The following is an 18758-nucleotide window of genomic DNA, read 5'->3' on the forward strand; positions in this document are numbered from 1 at the left end:
GCAACAAAATCAGTAAATTCCACATCAACGTGTAGGAGCCACGATATTTATCGATATTATTGCACACCAGCTGCTTGGCATAAATGGTGGTCTCCATGGGACCCAAACGTATCTGATCTTCGCAAAACTCTATAATTGTCTTCTTATGCGTTAGGCCACGCACCAGTGGACCAGGGTAGGACTGGAAGAGTTGGCGTGTGGCATCGTTGGCACCCAAACGTTGCAACTTCACAACGTTACTAATGGCGCCATGCGAAGTGTACTTCGGTTTAACGGTCACGAGTATACCGGCCGATAGCGAAACAATTGTGTGCTCGTTGACGAATTTACGTGGTGTGAGTCGTTGTGGATCGGGTTCGGTGATGGCATCGGCATCGCGCAATGACATATGACCCGATCTAAAAGTGAAGTAAGAGTGTGAGTTAGTAAAATGTTGAAAATATTTGAAATTAGAAACAATAAGATTTGAAAAAAAAATTGATAATAAAAGAGTAAAAGTATATTTGAAGCGGTAAAAGAATATAGTTGTAAATAAATTGCTTAAAAGTATAAAAATTAATTGAAAATTTGTAAAGGTGCGCATGCGCAGAGTAAATTATACTTTTTTGCCCTGAAATCATGCATGCTAAGTAATATATAAAGGATTTAAAACACATATTTTTCATAGTAAAAATATTTCATTATTGCAGTAAGAAATACAAGCTGGGGCAAAATTTATAACACTATCGGAAGATTTATAATTTCCTGATAGCTGCTCCTATCGCGTAGAGGTGAAAATAGAGCTTTCCATCACTCAAAATTTTTTGTGGTTTCCATCACACATTTTTTTTTTATTCATTAAAAAAATTATTCAAAAACAAAATTGGACGAATAAAATAAAAAATGCAGTTTTGTGAAACCCCTCCAAAAAATGGCGCTTTAGTGCTACTTGGGAAGTGCCAAAGTAGTGCCATTCCATTTCGAAACCTTTAACTGATTTTTTAAATTTCCTAATATTTTCTTTACTAGAAAATTTGAATTTCTCACTGGCATTAGTAGAATACACAAGCCATTTTGTTTTTCTATTACAAGGGAACTTTTTACTTGGTTGGTTGGTTGGTTTAAGGGTGACCCCGCATCGGAGTGCCACATAGACCGCAAGTTGGGTTCGTTGTGTTGCCCTAGAGCTCATTATGTTATATGATTTCCCCACCTAACCGAGATTTTTATTGTAGATTTTGGTCAAAGATATTAATTCGTTTCGAGAATTTGATGAGAGATTCGATTTTCAGGTCCGAGAGTACTGAAAGAAACTTTTTACTTAGTAAACAACTAATAGGTTTGTGAATCCACTTACCGCGTATTTATTTAAATATCTCTAAGTCTTTTTATTTATCCATTTTTGATCAATTGGGCAGCTAAACTGACCATGACAGAGTTTATTTATACTCAAACATTTATATACAGTGACTCCCATTAAAAATCGTACAATTTAATTTTCTCAATATTTTCAAAGTTTTTAAACGTTTCTTTCTTTGTTAATTTCTTAAAAAATATAATTATTATTTTAGCAACAGCAGTATAACTCAAACTCAAACAAAATATCAAAAAAATACAGAAAATTTTGCAATATTTTGTCGTATAAGCAGTTTCGTTGCTTATTTCATTTGAGTGGCCTTGGTTTTTCGTTGAGCTATAGAACGTATTATTATTTTATTTAATTTAATTTTTTATTTACTAAACATTTATTAATTAATTTTTTCTAATTAATTACATTTTTTATTTTATTTAATTTTTGTAATAAATATTTTTGTTTGAATTAAGTTTATTTATTTAATAAATTTCATTTTTATTGCTTAATTAAATTTTTTTTAATAATTTTTTTGTTATAATATAATTAAATGTATTTATTTAATTCATGTATTTAGTTCATTTCATTTTTTTATTTAAATACATTTTTTTTATAATTTTTTTGTTTTAATTAAATTTACTTTTTTAATTAATTTTTTTTTTAGTTAATTAATTTTTTTTTATTTAATCTAATTTTTTATTTAATTTTTTTTTTTTATTTAATAAAATTTTTGTATTCAACTCAGTTTTTTTATTCAATTAAATTTTTTTATTTCACTTAGTTATTTATTTTATTTGTAAATAAATTTAATTTAAATTTTTTATTTAATTTTTTTTATTTAATGTTTTTTTATTTAATCTAATTTTTTAATTAATTTTTTTATTTAATTCATTTATTTTTTATTTATTTAAATTGTTTTATTTAATTTAATTATTTCATTTAATTTAATTTCTTTTATTTCATTTAATTTTTAATTAAATTTTTTTATTTAATAATTTTTTATTTTAATTTAATGTTTTTATTTAAATTTTTTTTATTTATTCATTTCTTTTTTATTTAAGTTAATTTTTTATTTCATTTAATTTTTTTATTTAATTTAATTGTTAATTCAATTATTTTTTAAATTTAATTTAATGTTTTCTTTAGTATAATTTTTTTATTTATTTATTTTTATTTAATTTTTCTTTTATTAAATTTTTTTTGGTGGAAAATAGTTTTTGCTCTGCGAAAAAAATATGCAAGGTTAACAGAGAAACGCTTCATAACTCCTAAACTGCTCATAGTAGCCACTTCATATATGCAACATAAAATTTAATAGACTGCACACCCGAAAAAATCTTATGAAGAAGAGTGAAATTTTTTTTAAATCGTATTAAGATTTTTCTATTTTTGTTTTTTTTTTCTTCGACTTTTTTTTGTTTCAATTTGGAACTATTCTATTCTATTTTTCTTAGAAAATTAACTATATTTTTATAGTAACTTCACAAAAAAGGAAACAAGTCCAAAAATATTAGTTGTACGATTTTCAGAGACACTCAGTATATACTAAATCTATTCGATTTTCTTTTAGTATTTTATGTATCCGAAATAGTACTGCTCGTCGACAAAACTATTTTTAGTCGAATGAAAAGCTAAACCATTTCCTAAACCTCTGTTGCTTACTTATTCAAATTCACTGAAGTTTTTCCATTGCACAAAGAACCTTTCCTAGCTTTTGATTTAGAAGTAGACTATTGTAGCGACGTACACAAGCATATTTCGACGATTTTTGAGGTTTAGAAATTATAAATAAAATTCCATAATTTTGTTTTTAAGGTAAAAAAATTAGACTTTCACAATTGAAAAATGTTTTATCCGTATCTTAAATAATATGACATGCAATATATACAATTTGCAAAAGAAAAAGATTACTCGTAGTAATACACATTCAAATATGCATACATATATGGTATATTTACATAACTGTAAAGATAACGAATGCACATATTTACATAAAATAATATGCTTCCATATTCAATGAAATGGTATGAAGAATAACTTTTACAGGGTGGCCCAATTACAAATATATGTTAGTGTTCATCATCATCATTTTTTGCGTGACGATCCGGGTTGAACCTTCGCTTCCAATGCTCAATTTGTTCGATTAAAGCAGCTACCAACTGGAGCGAAGGCCACTTTTCGCTTTGAATTTCATCTCAATGTCGATGCTCCGTATGAGCTTCCAAACAGCCCGTATTGGACATCGAATTAAGAAGAAAAATCATCATTTCTGACCAGGCGTATTTTAAATTCATTAAAATGAAGTGAAATTGTTATGTTTGATATTTTCAATAAAACTAGAAATGTGGTAAAAATGGTTTTTATTCACTCCAATTAATTTTTCATACGAGACTTGTATTTGGACCACCCTTTACTTAATAACAATGAGGTATTGTAATGAATGGAAAAATACAAGAATTCATAATTAAATAATAGTAATAAATTGAAAAAAAAAACAGGAGCCACAAAAGCACTGAGAAGTTGATAAATTTTTAAAACAGCAAAGAGAAAAGCAGAGTTAGGCGCATATAAAAATTTATAAAAATAAATATAAAATATATTTAAACTAAAAGTAGAGGTGTTCTGCAGAATCAGATAGAAAATTTGATAAAACATATGTCAGAATTTTCATAAACAGTTTGGTGCGAAAATCTTACACTGATTAGATGGAGTTTTGAGAGCAAAAAAAATCTGGCTATTAAAAAATTTGGATTAAAAAAATTTAAAAAGAAAAATTAAAAAACAAAATACTTTAAAAAATTAAAAAAAAAATTCTTTAAAATATTAAAAAAAAAATACTTTAAAAAATTTAAAAATAAACTACTTTCAAAAATTAAAAATATATATATTTAAAATAATACTTTAAAATATTAAAAACTTAAAAAAATACTTTAAAAAATTACTTCAAGAAAAGTATTTAAAAAATGTAATTTTATAAACTTTAATTAAAAGTTGTATTCTCTAAAACTTTAAACCTCGTTAGAAATTCGCTAAAATAATATCAGCAAATTTTGCTCGATAAAAGAAATTTTTTTTAACAAAACAAAAAAAAATATGGCTATTAAAAAATGTGTAAAAAAAAATTTTGTAAAACAAAATTATTAAACAAAATGTATTAAAACAATGTATGTAAATTATTAAAAAAAAAGTTAATACAAAAAATTAAATTTTGATTAAAAGTGTTGGTCCCTAAAAATAGAGGTATCCATTTTTAATAATAGTTGTATGCATTAAGTTTAAAATTAGTTAGAAAATTCGCTGAAAAGAGAAAGTTTTTATAGTAAATTTTTCACGGCACTGACAAAACGAAAATACTGAGAGCAAAAGTATCCGCTTAAGAGAGATGTTCGCTAAGAGAGAATACACAGTATATAAAAAATAATTCAAATTTTTCATAAACCACTTTGCACAGAAACTTTCCACTGATTAAAGATATTTTCGAGAGCAAAACACAATTTCGTGATTAAAAACTGTTTACTAAAAAAATCTTATTAAACAGTTTTTCATTTAACAAAAATATCAAAAAAAAAACGTTTACTATTAAAGTGATTGAAAGCAAAACAAAAATAGCAATTAAAAACTTTCACTCTATGGATTGTGGTTAAAAAGGGTATTCACTAAGAATAGAGATGTTAATTGAGTGCAACATTTGTAAGAGTTTTAAAGAAAAGTATATATAACAGAATTTTTAAAGCCACAGAAGTCTTGCACCGATTGAATCAAATTTTGAAAGCAAAAAACATATAACATTTCTATTAAAATAAAAAACAAAAAAGTTATTTAAATTAAAAAAAAATACCTTTAATAATTTTTTTTTTATTTTTCTTGTCTTGCACTATTAAATGAAATTTTTAGAGCAAAAACAATTTACTTTAAAAAATTTAAATATTCCTGCTAAAATTAGTAAAAAAAACGTTTTCTTAATTTTTTTTAATTTTTATAGCAAGAAAAGTCTTGAAATGATTAAATTCAATTTTTAGAACGGAAAAAATTTTTTTTTTTTTAATTTAAATTTGTGCTATTAAAATTAAAAAAAAATCCTTTAATTAATTTTTTTTAATTTTATAGCCACAGAAATCTTGCATGATCAAAGGAAATTTTTATGGCAGAAAAAAATTGATTTTAAAAAATTTAGGTGTTGTTATTACAATTAAAAACAAAAAAACAATTACATTTAATCAATTTTTATCAAAATTATCATCATAATTAAAGTTTTAAAGTTTTTTTATTTTAATATTAATTTGAAAACTGAAGTGAATCAGTAAATTGTTTAAACTTTTTTTAATTTTTAAATAGCATAAAAGGCATTTTATTAATTCAATTCAAATTTTTATAGCCAAAGAAGTCTTTCACCGATGAAATTAAACTTTTAGAGCAAAAAAATTTTATTTTTAAAGTTTAAAAGCAAAAATAAATTTTAAAAATTTAAATAGCAAAATTAAATTTTAAAAGTTTCTATTTGAATTAAAAAAATCCTTAAATTAATTTTTTAATTTTTATAGCCACAGAAATCTTGCAATGATTAAATGAAATATTGACAGCACACGTTCAATTAATTATTTTTATTTTTTAAACTTTTTTTATGAAAAATATTTTTACTGCCTTAAAAAAACATTTCATTAAATCTTAGCAAAATGTTTAATCTTTAAAATACAAAAAATATCATTATAGAATTTTGAAGATTTTTTATAAAATATATGATTTTGAATTTAATTCAAGCTACATTAAATTTTTTAATCCCTTTTTAATGTTTAAATTGCATAAAAGACATTTTATTAAAAAAAATTGTCATATACGAAATTTATAAAAAGTATAGCATTGCCTTCAAAATTTTTTATAACTGAATGAGTGAGAATTTTTTGCCTTTCATCAACTAAGCAACTAATCCATTTAGTGTATACCCATAAAAAATGTTTCATCCCTTCTAAAATCGAGTGTGTCAACATTTGTGTTTAAAGTAGTATGTATGTTTGTGTAGGAAATATCGAACACCAAGAATTGCAAGACTGAAAATATGAAAACAATTTCGTATTCGAACGCATTTCGTATTATGAGATGCATGGCAGGCAAGAACATTTATATGTTTTCCATTACTTATGGTAAAAGATAGACCTTTTAGTTGAAATATCACCCATTAGTGTAGGAAATATACATACATACATACATTTGATATCGTAAAACCATAAAAGAGGAAATTCCTAACAGCCAGCAGACCCAAAATTCGTGAAGTAAGAAGTATATAAATAAGTAGATGTATATAAATATAAATTTAGTAGTTTTTTTCGTACGAAAAAATATAAAAATGGAAAAAATACCTTCACTAAAATTCGTATATTTTGTATACATAAATAAATATGCATTTATGCATAAGAGATAGACCCCACATATAGATTTCTGCTAACAAATACGTAACTACTCAGACATTCAACATAAAAATTTTGCCAAATTTGATGCATTAAATAATGTAACCAATTGTCATATATGTAAATATGTATGAAATATGTACTAAAATATCAAATATGCACTTATGTAATGCAACTAAAACTAATTTGAAGCAAAAAATTGTATGTAAGCCAATGTAGGTCAACCAAATGCACATACAGATGATTAGGGGTATTCACAGTGCACGATGTATATTTGACAATGTAGTAAGCAGTCAAGATGGCTATGCAAGAGTACGAAACTCTATAAAAAACACGTTTTAAATGTTTTTTTTATTATATAAGATTTTAATAATTTTTTCCAGCTCACTGAGCATTTTAAGTATGAAAATCACTGAAAAGTTGACTGAAGTGCTGGCCAATAAACAGTCAAGAAATTTAAATAAATGAGGGGATATGAATTAGTAAAGGTAAATTGAAATAAATGAGTGGAAATGATGAGCAAAAAATGCCTAAACGACTTATATATGAAATGCTAAACTCGTGAGCCAAAATAATGAAGATGGAGTGTGGAAGGAATGACAATTGAAGAGTCTGCCTGGAGGCCCGCATATGTTTATGGGTTTCACTGCTTTTGTTGTTATTGTTACGATTTTAGCAAAACAAGTGATGATGATTTTTATCAGTTCATAGCATCAAAATCGAGTTGAGAAGTACGGATTTGTGATTGGTCAACGGTTGAATAAGGAGGGGAAATCACACCAAACAGTTAAACAGAAATATTCGACGCCAAATTTCACATTCTCTCCATGCTGAAAAATCAATTTACGCTGCTCTAGAACACCCTGCATTTTAATTATCATATTCAGAGAGCGTCTCTCATGTTTTGTGGTTATACACGAATATTTATAAGCATGAAAACGTATCATAAATAATACGTTTTTCGTCTTGACAAGAACTTGCGTACACTGTGAACACCCCTAACGCAGTCGACCAAACGAACGTATACGAATATAGAGTAATAAATTTTGTACGTATGATTTTTTACTAGCAAAACGAAACTAAAAAGCAGTAGTAGTAGTAGTAGTAGAAGTAGTAGTAAAGTTGTTGCTTGGCAGCACCTGGACTCCGCATAATCTGAACGCGCATAGTAAGATGCAGCTACTCCACCAACGCCCGCGTAGTATGCCGTCAAACCAACGCCGCCACCACCAGCACCACCACCGATGCTACTGAAGCCACCGCCGAAACCGCTGCCGACTTGCGACAGATTGCTTGTAGAGCGCGCGGCACGTAAAGCTTCGCCCCCGACGCCAATACCACCACCGCCATACAGACTGCCCGTGCCATCATCTACCATTGTTGAATTGAGCGATATATTCATATGTTGTTGATTGTAAATCATGTGTTGTTGTTGTTGCTGCTGCTGCTGTGTTTGCAGATGCCGCTGTTGCAAATGTCGATGGAATTCATTGGCTTGTGAAATGTATGCATGTGTATACCTAAAGTTGAGGAAGTGATTGATGATGATTGCATATTGAATTTCAACAATTTGTCTGCTATTTGTTTTTTTTTTTTTTATTATTTTTTTTAATGTGGTATTACAATATTTCCAATTTTAATTTTTTTGAATTTTGTTCTTTTTTTATTTCGTTTACATATGAAAACAATCAAGTTCGGTTTATTTATGATTTAGTAACATTTACGGGTTCTCAGATACATAGATTTTAGGTATTAGCCACACACACATACATACATACAACACTACGTTATTGACAAGAATTATGCGTAGATAGTTTCGTTTTTTCTCGTTAGCTACAAATGAAATATTTTGGTGGCGTTGTTTTTTGGAAATATTCGAGAATTCTTGCATACTTTTAAGCGCAGTGCTTGTTAAGTGTTAGGCAGATAAAGATTACGTTAGTTTTAAGATTTTTTGAATCAATGTGGTGCCAGAGCGTGAAGCTGAAACTAAAAAAAGTTTTAAACAAATTTAATAAATTTGAGATTTCTTCAATGTTGAAAATTGTCGGGAAATATCTTAGGTTCTTTTCACATCTTTTTAATTTTTTTTTTTAATTTTTTAGAATCAAATATATTAAAAAAAACGCTGCTAGCGCTGGGTTTGCTTTAATTTATTTAATAATTTATTATATATATTACACAGTCCTGCGAGGGTGAGTTTCTAGAATGGCTGTACTTGTTTCTTGTAGTTTTTTATGCGCTGAAAACGAATCTGACCTTCAACAAAATGCTCCATCACGTCAGGATTTTTGGTAAATGAAGCCTAAAAGGTCAAAAAATGGCCATTTTAGCCATTTTTGATAATTTTTTTTGGGATAGAAATTTTTTTTTTTCAATTTTCGACGAAAAGGTCGCATAGTACAACTCTTTAGCTTTAAAACCCATTTTTTTAAATTATTGTACGATTTTTAATAAAAAAGTTATGACATTTTGAAATTAACAGTTTCAGTTACGCCAATCGTTGGGTATAACGTCTATTGGCGTAACTGAAACTGTTAATTTCAAAATGTCATAACTTTTTTTTTTAAATCGTACAATAATTTAAAAAAATGGGTTTTAAAGCTAAAGAGTTGTACTATGCGACCTTTTCGTCGAAAATTGAAAAAAAAAAATTTCTATCCCAAAAAAAATTATCAAAAATGGCTAAAATGGCCATTTTTTGACCTTTTAGGCTTCATTTACCAAAAATCCTGACGTGATGGAGCATTTTGAAGGTCAGATTCGTTTTCAGCGCATAAAAAACTACAAGAAACAAGTACAGCCATTCTAGAAACTGAAAAAAGTTAAATTTCGCAGGCCTGTGTTATTACAAACAAATAAAACTATTTTATCAAGTGCTTGAGGAAAACAAAATTTCATAAACTGTTTGAGGAAAAAAATTAATTCAATTTATCAAATGATTGACATCAATGACATTTTATGAAAAATTTTATTTTTTAATTTTCAAGGAAAAAAAAATTATTTTATCAAATGTTTGAGGAAAAAAATAATTTTTTTTAAAAAATGTTTGAGGAAAAAACAAAATTATTTTATCAAATGTTTGAGGAAAAAAATAAAATTATTTTATCAAATGCTAAATATTTTTTATAAAACGTTTGAGGAAAAAAATTAAATTTTTCATAAAATGTTTGAGGAAAAAAATTTAATTATTTTATAAAATTTTCAGGAAAAAAATAAAATTTTTGATAAGAAATAATAATTTTTTCTATCAATTGTTTGAGGAAGAAAATTTAATTATTTTATAAAATTTTGAGGAAAAAAATAAAATTTTTCATAAGAAAAAATAATTTTTTCCATCAATTGTGTGAGGAAGAAAATTTAATTATTTTATAAAATTTTGAGGAAAAAAATAAAATTATTTTATTAAAAGTTTGAGGAAGGAAGTAAAATTATTTTATCAAATGTTTGAGGTAGAAATAAAATTTTTAGTAAAATAGTCGAGGAAAATTTTAATTTTTGTATCAAATGTTTGAGGAAGGAAATAAAATTATTTTATCAAATGTTTGGGGAAAAAAATAAATTTTTATTTATAAAATGTTTGAGGGAAATAAAAAATTTCATAAAATATTTGAGGAAAAAAAATTTTTTTTTTAATTTTTAAGGAAAAAAATAAAATTATTTTATCAAATGTTTGGAGGAAAAAATTGAATTTTTTTATAAAATGTTTGGGGAAGAAAATAAACTTTTTTGGAATTTTTTTTTGTTGCAGTTTTTTTAATGTTTCTTAGACCCTTAATAAACTTTATTCAGAAATTTTACGAGATAAATTATTTGCGATATGCACAGAAAACTTTAATGAGCGCTAAAACTTTTATGAAAAGCGCAAGTGGGAAAGGGGAAAACTTGGAAATTTGTGAACTTATCTTTGAAGACAATGACGATTTAATGAAGCTGAAATGCAAGTTACTTTTCCTGAAGTAAAAATTTTGAACAAAAAGATCTAATTTTCCTTAAAAAAAATTCTGTACAAAGTACATTTTATCCTAAAAATTAAAACAAACAAATTTAAATTAAAAAAAATAGATTAAACAAAATTTGTATTACAAAAAAGTCTTTGCAAAGTATAGTTATCCTAAAATTAAAAAAAAAATTAACTTTAAGAAAAATTAAACCAAATTTTCAAATTTTAATTAAATTAAAAAAAAAAATTTTTTTAATTGTTTTTTTTATTTAAACATTTTTTTTTTTCAATAAATTTTTTTTTTTATTTAAAACTTTTTTATAAATAAAATATTCGAGGAACTTAAAAAACCAATTTTATTTATTTCCTCAAACCTTGTATGAAAAAATTTTACTTTTCACCTCAAACATTTTATGAAAATTTTTTATTTTTTCCCTCAAACATTTTATGGAAAATTTTACTTTTTTCCTCGAAAATTTTATAAATTTTTTTTTCCTCAAATATTTTATGAAAACTTTTATTTTTTATTTAAAATTTTTTTTGTTTTTTTTTCTTTTATTTTTTATTTAAATTTTCTTTTTTTATTTAAAAAATGAGATTTTTTGTTTAATTAAAAAAATATATGTAAATTTTAAAAAGAATCAAAGATATTTTCCTTAAAAAAGCTCAATTCCAAGCTTTCCAACATTGAATAAATTTAAAAATTATAAAGTAGTTTTGAAGTTTTTCTCATTTTACTTTTTTTTCTACTCAAGCCTAGAAGTAAACCAATTTTTAGAAGAATTCACGATAATGTCGAAAATACTTGAAGCACTTGACATAGAATCGCTCTAAACTAACAAAGAACTCTTCATCATTTCAAAGGTCTATGCCTTGAGATTCAATAAATGAAATTTTAAAAGAATAATAAGCGTATGTCTAAGTATTCCGGACTTAACTGGCCAGCAGAAGTGAACACATTTTCATGTTCTTTTATAATTTATAATTTTTTAGCTAAACAGAGAAACAAAGCATTCTTCATTACATTCTTCTTTTCATCAAGGCAAAGCACCAATTTTTAAAGTGTAGCTTACGGAAAAAATGAACTATCAGACGCTGTTAAAGTTGGTAGTAATGACGTACAGATGCATCTAGAAACGGATAGTGAATTAAGTGGGTGAAATTATTCATAATTAGAAGGTACAGCCTTAAAGAATTAATCATAATCATGGAAATACGACTGAGACTATTTGAACTCTGGGTATTTCACTCAAACTTATAAATCAGCATTTATTGTATTCAGTAGAGGGAACTATTCTAGAATGCAGTTAATATAGTTGGAATAGGTATTATCAAGCTTAGAAGTTAGCTCGATTTATAGGCATGATTTACCAGAGTTTATTTGGCATTTGGTTTTATACTACGCTTTCAAAGTTTTTAAGGGGGGGGTAACGTTTTTAAATTTTTTTTTGTGCATTTTTTTTTTATTTGATTTTTTAAATGAAGAACCTTTCAAGAATATTCTGTGAAAATTTTAGATGAATTGGAGCAAAACTTACAAAGATACAGCCATGTAAGTGTTGCTACCTACCTGGCTCAACCGCGCGCCATTTGAACTTTAAAGCGTTGTTCCCACAACTTACGTTTTCAGAGTCGGTGCCCCTCATAACTTTGAAACTACTGCACCGATCCTTTTGAAATTTTGAACACTTTTTCTGTAGATGTTTTACAAGGTAACGCCGAAGAGTTTTTTTCGAATTTGTTGATACTTTTGTTTTTACGGTAACTAATTCACCGATTTTTTACGCGAAAATCGTGTTTTTGACTTTAACGTGTTCCCAAAAATCGAAAAATTTTTAATTTCAAAAAACCCTCTCGGCGTTACCCGGAGAAAACGATTATCTAACGAAATAACTTTGGTTTTTTGATTTCAGATGATTTAACACCGAGTTATGAGGGGCACCGCAAAACTACTTTTTTTTGAGATGCATCCGAATAATTTCTGCCATTGCCGTATTTTTAAATATTTTTGGATGAAAATTTCACAAAATATACTTCAAATGCTGTAGTTTTATGTAGTAAAAGATTTGACGAATAAATTTTAACTGTGTCATCAAAAAAAAATCATAAAAATGTGCCTTTTTTCCATGAATTAACGTTACCCCCCCCTTAAGAGAGAGTATAAATATTATTAAATATATATAGTGAATTCAAAACAAAAGTAAAACAAAAAAATAGAATTTGCTAAAAAATTAGAAAAATTGTATTTATAAGAAAAAAATAAATTATTAATCATGATTCACTAAAAAAATTGAATTTGCTTAAATATTATATTAGAAAAAATGTATTTAGAATTAAGAAATAATAATTTTTAATAAAATAAAACGTATTAAAACTATTAAAGAACAATAACAATATTTATAAACATAAGAATAAAACATAAATTTGGAAACAAAACTTAAAAGGCAAGAAAAATATAATAAAAATAAACAAACTTTAAAGCAAAATTTAATAATAATATTTTTTAAACATAATATAAATATAAAATTATCGAAAATAATGAAATTAAAAAAATAAGTAAAAAAATTAAAAATAAGTAAAAAACAATAAAATCTAATGTAAAAAAAATAGAAAGTAAAAACATAATATTGAACATAAAAATCACATAAAAAATATTAATGAAAAATTAGAGAAGAATAAGAATTTTTCATCTATTCTTATTACATTAAGAATTTATTAAAATAAAACAGAAATTAAAAGGAAATATAAGTAAAAAACTATGAGACACATTAATTAGAGTTAAAAAAGAAAATAAAAAAATTTAGGAAAAATTTAAATAAAGAAAAAAAAAATAAAAAATGGGATAAAAGAATGGAAATCAAATAAAATATTAATTAAATGAAAAAAATTCAAATAAATTAATTAAACTAAAGTAAAATTTTTTATTAAAAGAAATTGTAAAAATACCGAAATTCAAAATACTTCATAAAAGTAATTATAAATAAAAAAAACTTTAGAGGACAGACTTTTTAATTTTTTATAATAAATGAAATATTAAAAAGAACGAAACAAAGGATATAAAGAAAATTTCAAAACATTTCAATTTTTTATAGATTAAATATAAATAAGAAAAATTTTAATATACTAAAAAATATTTAACAAATATAAAAATGTGTAGAAAAAATAAAATAAAATAAATAATAAACAAAAATAATAAAAACTAAAGAAAAGAGTTTCAAACATACTTTTAATGAAACCGAAAAGCTAGTTAAAAAAAAATTATTCTGAAAAAAGTTAAATAAAAAATAAATAATGAAAATTTGAATATAATTTAAATTTCTTTTAATGACTGATATATGTATAACTAAGAAAAATTAAAAAATATTTAAAAAAAACTGAATCAAATAAAAAAATATGGAGAAAGAATATTAAAAAAATTAAAAATAAATAACCAAAAATTAAAATATATTTGATAATTAACAACTATTTTGAAAAAATAACAGAATCTGAATAAATTAAAGTTTTTTTAATTGAGTAAAATATCATAAAAGTTACCAAAAATTAAACAAATTAGAAAAAAATAAAGTTTTTTTAATTGAGTTAAATATAAGAAAATTTTCAAAAAATGAAACAAATTAGATAATATATAAAAAATGTAATTACAAAAACAGTATTTAGAAAAATTTTAATTAAAAAAAAATTAAAACATATTGTATTTGACAATTAAAAGGTATTTCGAAAAAATTTGCAAAATTTTAAAAATTCCAAGTTTTTTTTAATTTATTGAAAAAAGAAAAATTAAGTAAAATGTAACGACTAAAAAAAAATACAAAATATATAAAATAATGGAATTACAAAAGAAAATATTTGAAAAAAGTTAAAAATAAATAAATTAAAACATATTTGATAAATAAAAATCATTCGGGAAACAAAATTACGGAATTTCAAAACTTGGAAGTTTTTTTTTTAAATTGAACGAATTATAAGCAAAATTAAAAAAGAAATTTAATTAAAAAATTAAAAAAAAAAATTTAATTAAAAAATTAAAAACAAGAACAAAGTAGAAAACATATAAAAATTTTAATTGCCAAACAAAATTAGAGAAAATTTAATCAAAACAATTTTAATTATTAAAACCTAATTCCAAATTTTTTTTAATTGAATGAAATATAAAAAAAATTAAAAAAAAAAATAAGAAGAAAAAAAAACAAAGTAGAAAATACAAAAAAATATTTAGAAATTATTTAAAATAAGTAATCATTAAAACATATTTGATAATTAAAAGATTATTTGACAAAATAAAATAAAAGAGCATTTAAAATTTTTGAAAATATAAATAATTACATAATGAAAAAATTAAAATTTAAAAATTTAAAGTTTTTCTAAATTGAATGAAATATAAGAAAAATTTAACAAATAAAAAAACAAAGCAGAAAACTCATGAAAAACCTTTTACAAAAAACTATTAAAAATAAATAAAAATTTAAACTTATTTGATAATTAAAAGCTATTTTAAAAACATAAAATAAAAAAAGATCATCAAATTATTAAATTGGTTTATAGACAAATGGAGTTTATATAAGAAAAATTACAGGAAAATACAAAGTGGCGCAAAAGTAATTGCCCTATCGAAAGATTTATAATTACTATTTTTTAAATTTATAAATGGCGTCGAACGTCAATCATATTTGACGCCCGCGAACTACACAGCTGCAGTATACAAAAAGTCAAGCAATGGAGCGCGTAAAGGACAAAGTAATGTTTTTGAAACACTCAAAATCATTTGTTTTTCTTTTGTTTAGTAAAAAAGTTATTAAAAAAATAATAATTTTTTGATGATTAATTTTGCGCCACCTTGTGTATCCTCGAACATTTTTTTCGCACAATCTCATTGGATGAAAATTATTTTTTTATTTGGTAAAAAAGTGTTCAAAAACAGAATTGATAATTAATGTTGCACCACTTTATCTCCAACAAATAAACTAAATAATTGAAAAATATTCAAAAAAAATTTTTTTTTAATATTTATCAAAATTAAAAAAAAGAGGGGAATTATCATAACATATATATTTGGGTTTTCTATTTTTTAGAAAAATATATAAAAAAATATTATAATAATACTATAAAAATTAAAAAATAGATAATTGAAAAAAAAAAATTAAAAATATCCTTACAAAAAATTTTAAAATAGTTGTTTGCACCAAAATAATATTTGGAAAAATAGAAAATAATTGGTACAAAAAGAATATTTCTTTTAATTAAAAAAAAAAATACAAACTTCTAATAATATTTACGAGTTGGTATCCTATATGATAAGAATACCTACGAATATACGTAAGAATAGCAAACGCTCGCTAATCACAGCTATAAACAACTGTTGCCAATCTACCTAAATTACTGTAGAGATTTCATAATTGTTTTTGTTATTTTATTTAGCTGTTATCTACAACCTTTGCCGAGGTTTTTACTAACGTAAGTTAATATAAAAAAAAATTTGGCGCTAAAAACTGTTTACTTAAGAAGCTTTCTAGCGCCTTATCGCCGGAGCAGAACCAAGATAAAAGTTTGATGACTTGGCAATTGTTGTAATGAAAACCAGTTCGCAAGCGATTGGATATTTTTAAACATTTTTGTAATTAAACTACGTCAATTGATAAATTTTAAAATATTTTTCCTACATGTTTTTCATGTGTTCTAATATTTTTATTAATTTAATAAAAAAAAATAATATTTTTCATTTTATTATTGTATTTTGATTTTATTCTATTTAATTTTAATTGATAATATTTAATTTGTTTATTTAATAATTTTCTTCTTTAATTTTTATGTAATATATTAATTTTTTTCTTTACTTTAACTTTCTAAAATTTCTTTTAGTTTTATTTCGTTTTTTTTTCTTTGGCCTGTTTTGTTAATTTTTAAATTTGGCGAATAAAAAATGTTACCTTTCCTAATTTTAATGTTGATGTCATTACTCTTCACATTCGTCATAATTTTCAAGCTATTGACTAATTTGATTGCACTAATAACAGTGCTTCTAAACTTTCTTTTTATGGCAGAGAGGCTCTCGGAGACTTGCCATTGCCTAGAAAGCCTACCAAGGAAAATACATCCATTCAGTTATTTTCAGCGATTGTGTTTTAGTTGATTTCCCTGTTAGGAACTTTTTGAATTAGAAAAAGTTAGTACTAACTAAGAATTAAAAGCAAAAGCAAAGGGAACAAGAGGAAAGGAAACTTATTAGGGGATTAAATTACTTGGATTATTACACAAGCTCTACTTAGGTGATTCTCATACGCAATTCATACTCGAGTTAGAATACTTCTCAGTAAATATTTACATTTTCAAGGCAAAGCATAACAACGTAATACAACTCAATTGCTAAATAATTTCAAACTTAACTCAAATCAAACTCAAAGTCGTTAATAAAATAAAATTCAAAACAAAAATAACTAAAAAAATTACATAAAACATTAACAACGTGTCAGCCAACTTACCTATCCTTGTCATTTTGCACCGAACTACGACCCGAATGCACCGACTCACGTCCGTCTGCCGTAGCTGCCGCCAAAGAGCTACTATTCAAGCTGGCATGATCGCCGCCTGTCGCAATCTGCGCACCCAAATTCGATGCTGCTGCAGCAGCCGCATGGCCATAGTACTTCTTATACCACTCCGAGTATGCCTGCGGATTGGTGCGCGCCATTTGCTCATAGTAATAGGAAGTGTACGGATCATAGCCATACGCGCCTGGCGGATAGCCATACATGGCGGCATGTCGTGGATCGTAGCGTGCGCGCTCCTTTTCCAAATCACTTTCACGTGCATTGCGTGAGCTCTGCTTACGGTACTCTTCGTATTCGCGTGCATCGCCACGTTCACCACGCGTTGGTTTGTCGCCCCCACCACGAGGTCGGCGCTCCAGTGTATCATAGTCAACGCCGCGTTCGCGACGTGTGCGCCGATGCTCGCGCCGTTCATCATCCACATAAGTGCTACGGCGCACGTCGCGCCCCTCATCGATGGATTTTTCACCGCGTTTAGTTGAGCCACGATGACGACGATTGTAGTCGTCATAGTCGCGTTCACTGCGATCGCTGCGTCCGGCGCGATCTTCATTGTGATGACGTGTACCATTGCGACGTGATTGCTCTTTGCGCCGACCAGCCGTATCGTCTACATCCTCTTCGTATTGGCGATTGTGACGCACACTTCGGCGCAATGCATCTGATTTGCCACTTTCACGTGCATAATACTTATCGCGCAACTTTTCACGATCGCCAGCGCCACGTTCGTCGCGCTTCTCACCACGATCACCTCCGCGGCGCCGTTTATCCTTCGCATACTCTCGCTCTTCGCGGTCACGATCGCTGCGTACACTACCTTCACGATAGCCGCGACGACGTTCACGTTCACGCTCGCGCTCACGATCACTCGAGTATGGTTCGGACTCGTCGAGTTCGAGATCGTCGCTTTCATATCGATCAACAGAGCTGCGTTGCTTGTCGCGGCGCTGTTGTTGCTGACGATCAATTACTTTCCGCTCCAACTCACCAGCCGAGTGTTTGCGCGACTTGTTGCTACCTGTGTAACGCGTCGCGTGAAGGTGGTGCTGATGATCTGCCACCGGATCGCTCTCATCATTGCCAGTCGAGGCATTGGATAGATCCTTTGATTTCGTCTGATGATGATGGTGGTGTTGAGCATGATGGTGATGAGCATCATGGTTCTCAGCGTTTGAAGGTGCTGGCGGTTCGCTGCTAGCAGCAGCGCCCTCCAAAGGTGGCTCATCGCGACTGTTCACGGTGAGCAAGGGCGGATGCTGCAACTGCTGTTGATCCTCCAAATTCTCACCGTCAAGCTCAATTTCGCGCTGGCCACTAGCGATTTGTGGCGGTGGCGCAGGGGCATTGCTCTCGGGTGACCTTTCGACTCCCGTCACAACGCGTTGCTCGTTGCTAACATTACTTTCGCCAGGCACCAAATACAAATTGCGATCTGTGGTAATATCTATAGTGTTGCTATTGTTGGCGGACGCAGAAGGCGCTGTGGATAGTAGAATAGAAGATATATTAGTTTTTTCGCTATTTCATAGAACCCTTAA

At 26.7% G+C, this 18758-nt stretch overlaps 1 protein-coding gene across 5 annotated transcripts in view; it reads right to left on the bottom strand.

Moving 5' to 3' along the window:
- LOC129237035 (uncharacterized) overlaps window positions 1–18758 on the bottom strand; it is a 44638-nt gene that overhangs the window by 17462 nt on the left and 8418 nt on the right. For 4 of the 5 annotated variants that reach the window (XM_054871410.1, XM_054871409.1, XM_054871406.1 and 1 more), the window contains 3 exons: window positions 17152–18700; window positions 7872–8252; window positions 1–398 (listed from right to left, as the gene is read on the bottom strand). The exon at window positions 1–398 is cut by the window's left edge and continues 14 nt beyond it. In XM_054871410.1, the coding sequence (XP_054727385.1) occupies window positions 1–398; window positions 7872–8252; window positions 17152–18700 (2328 nt within the window). The remainder of the gene's footprint in view (window positions 399–7871; window positions 8253–17151; window positions 18701–18758) is intronic. The other variant, XM_054871408.1, reaches the window with a different exon arrangement.

The sequence above is a fragment of the Anastrepha obliqua genome, chromosome 2 (genome assembly GCF_027943255.1).
Source record: "Anastrepha obliqua isolate idAnaObli1 chromosome 2, idAnaObli1_1.0, whole genome shotgun sequence".
Lineage (NCBI taxonomy): Eukaryota > Metazoa > Arthropoda > Insecta > Diptera > Tephritidae > Anastrepha > Anastrepha obliqua.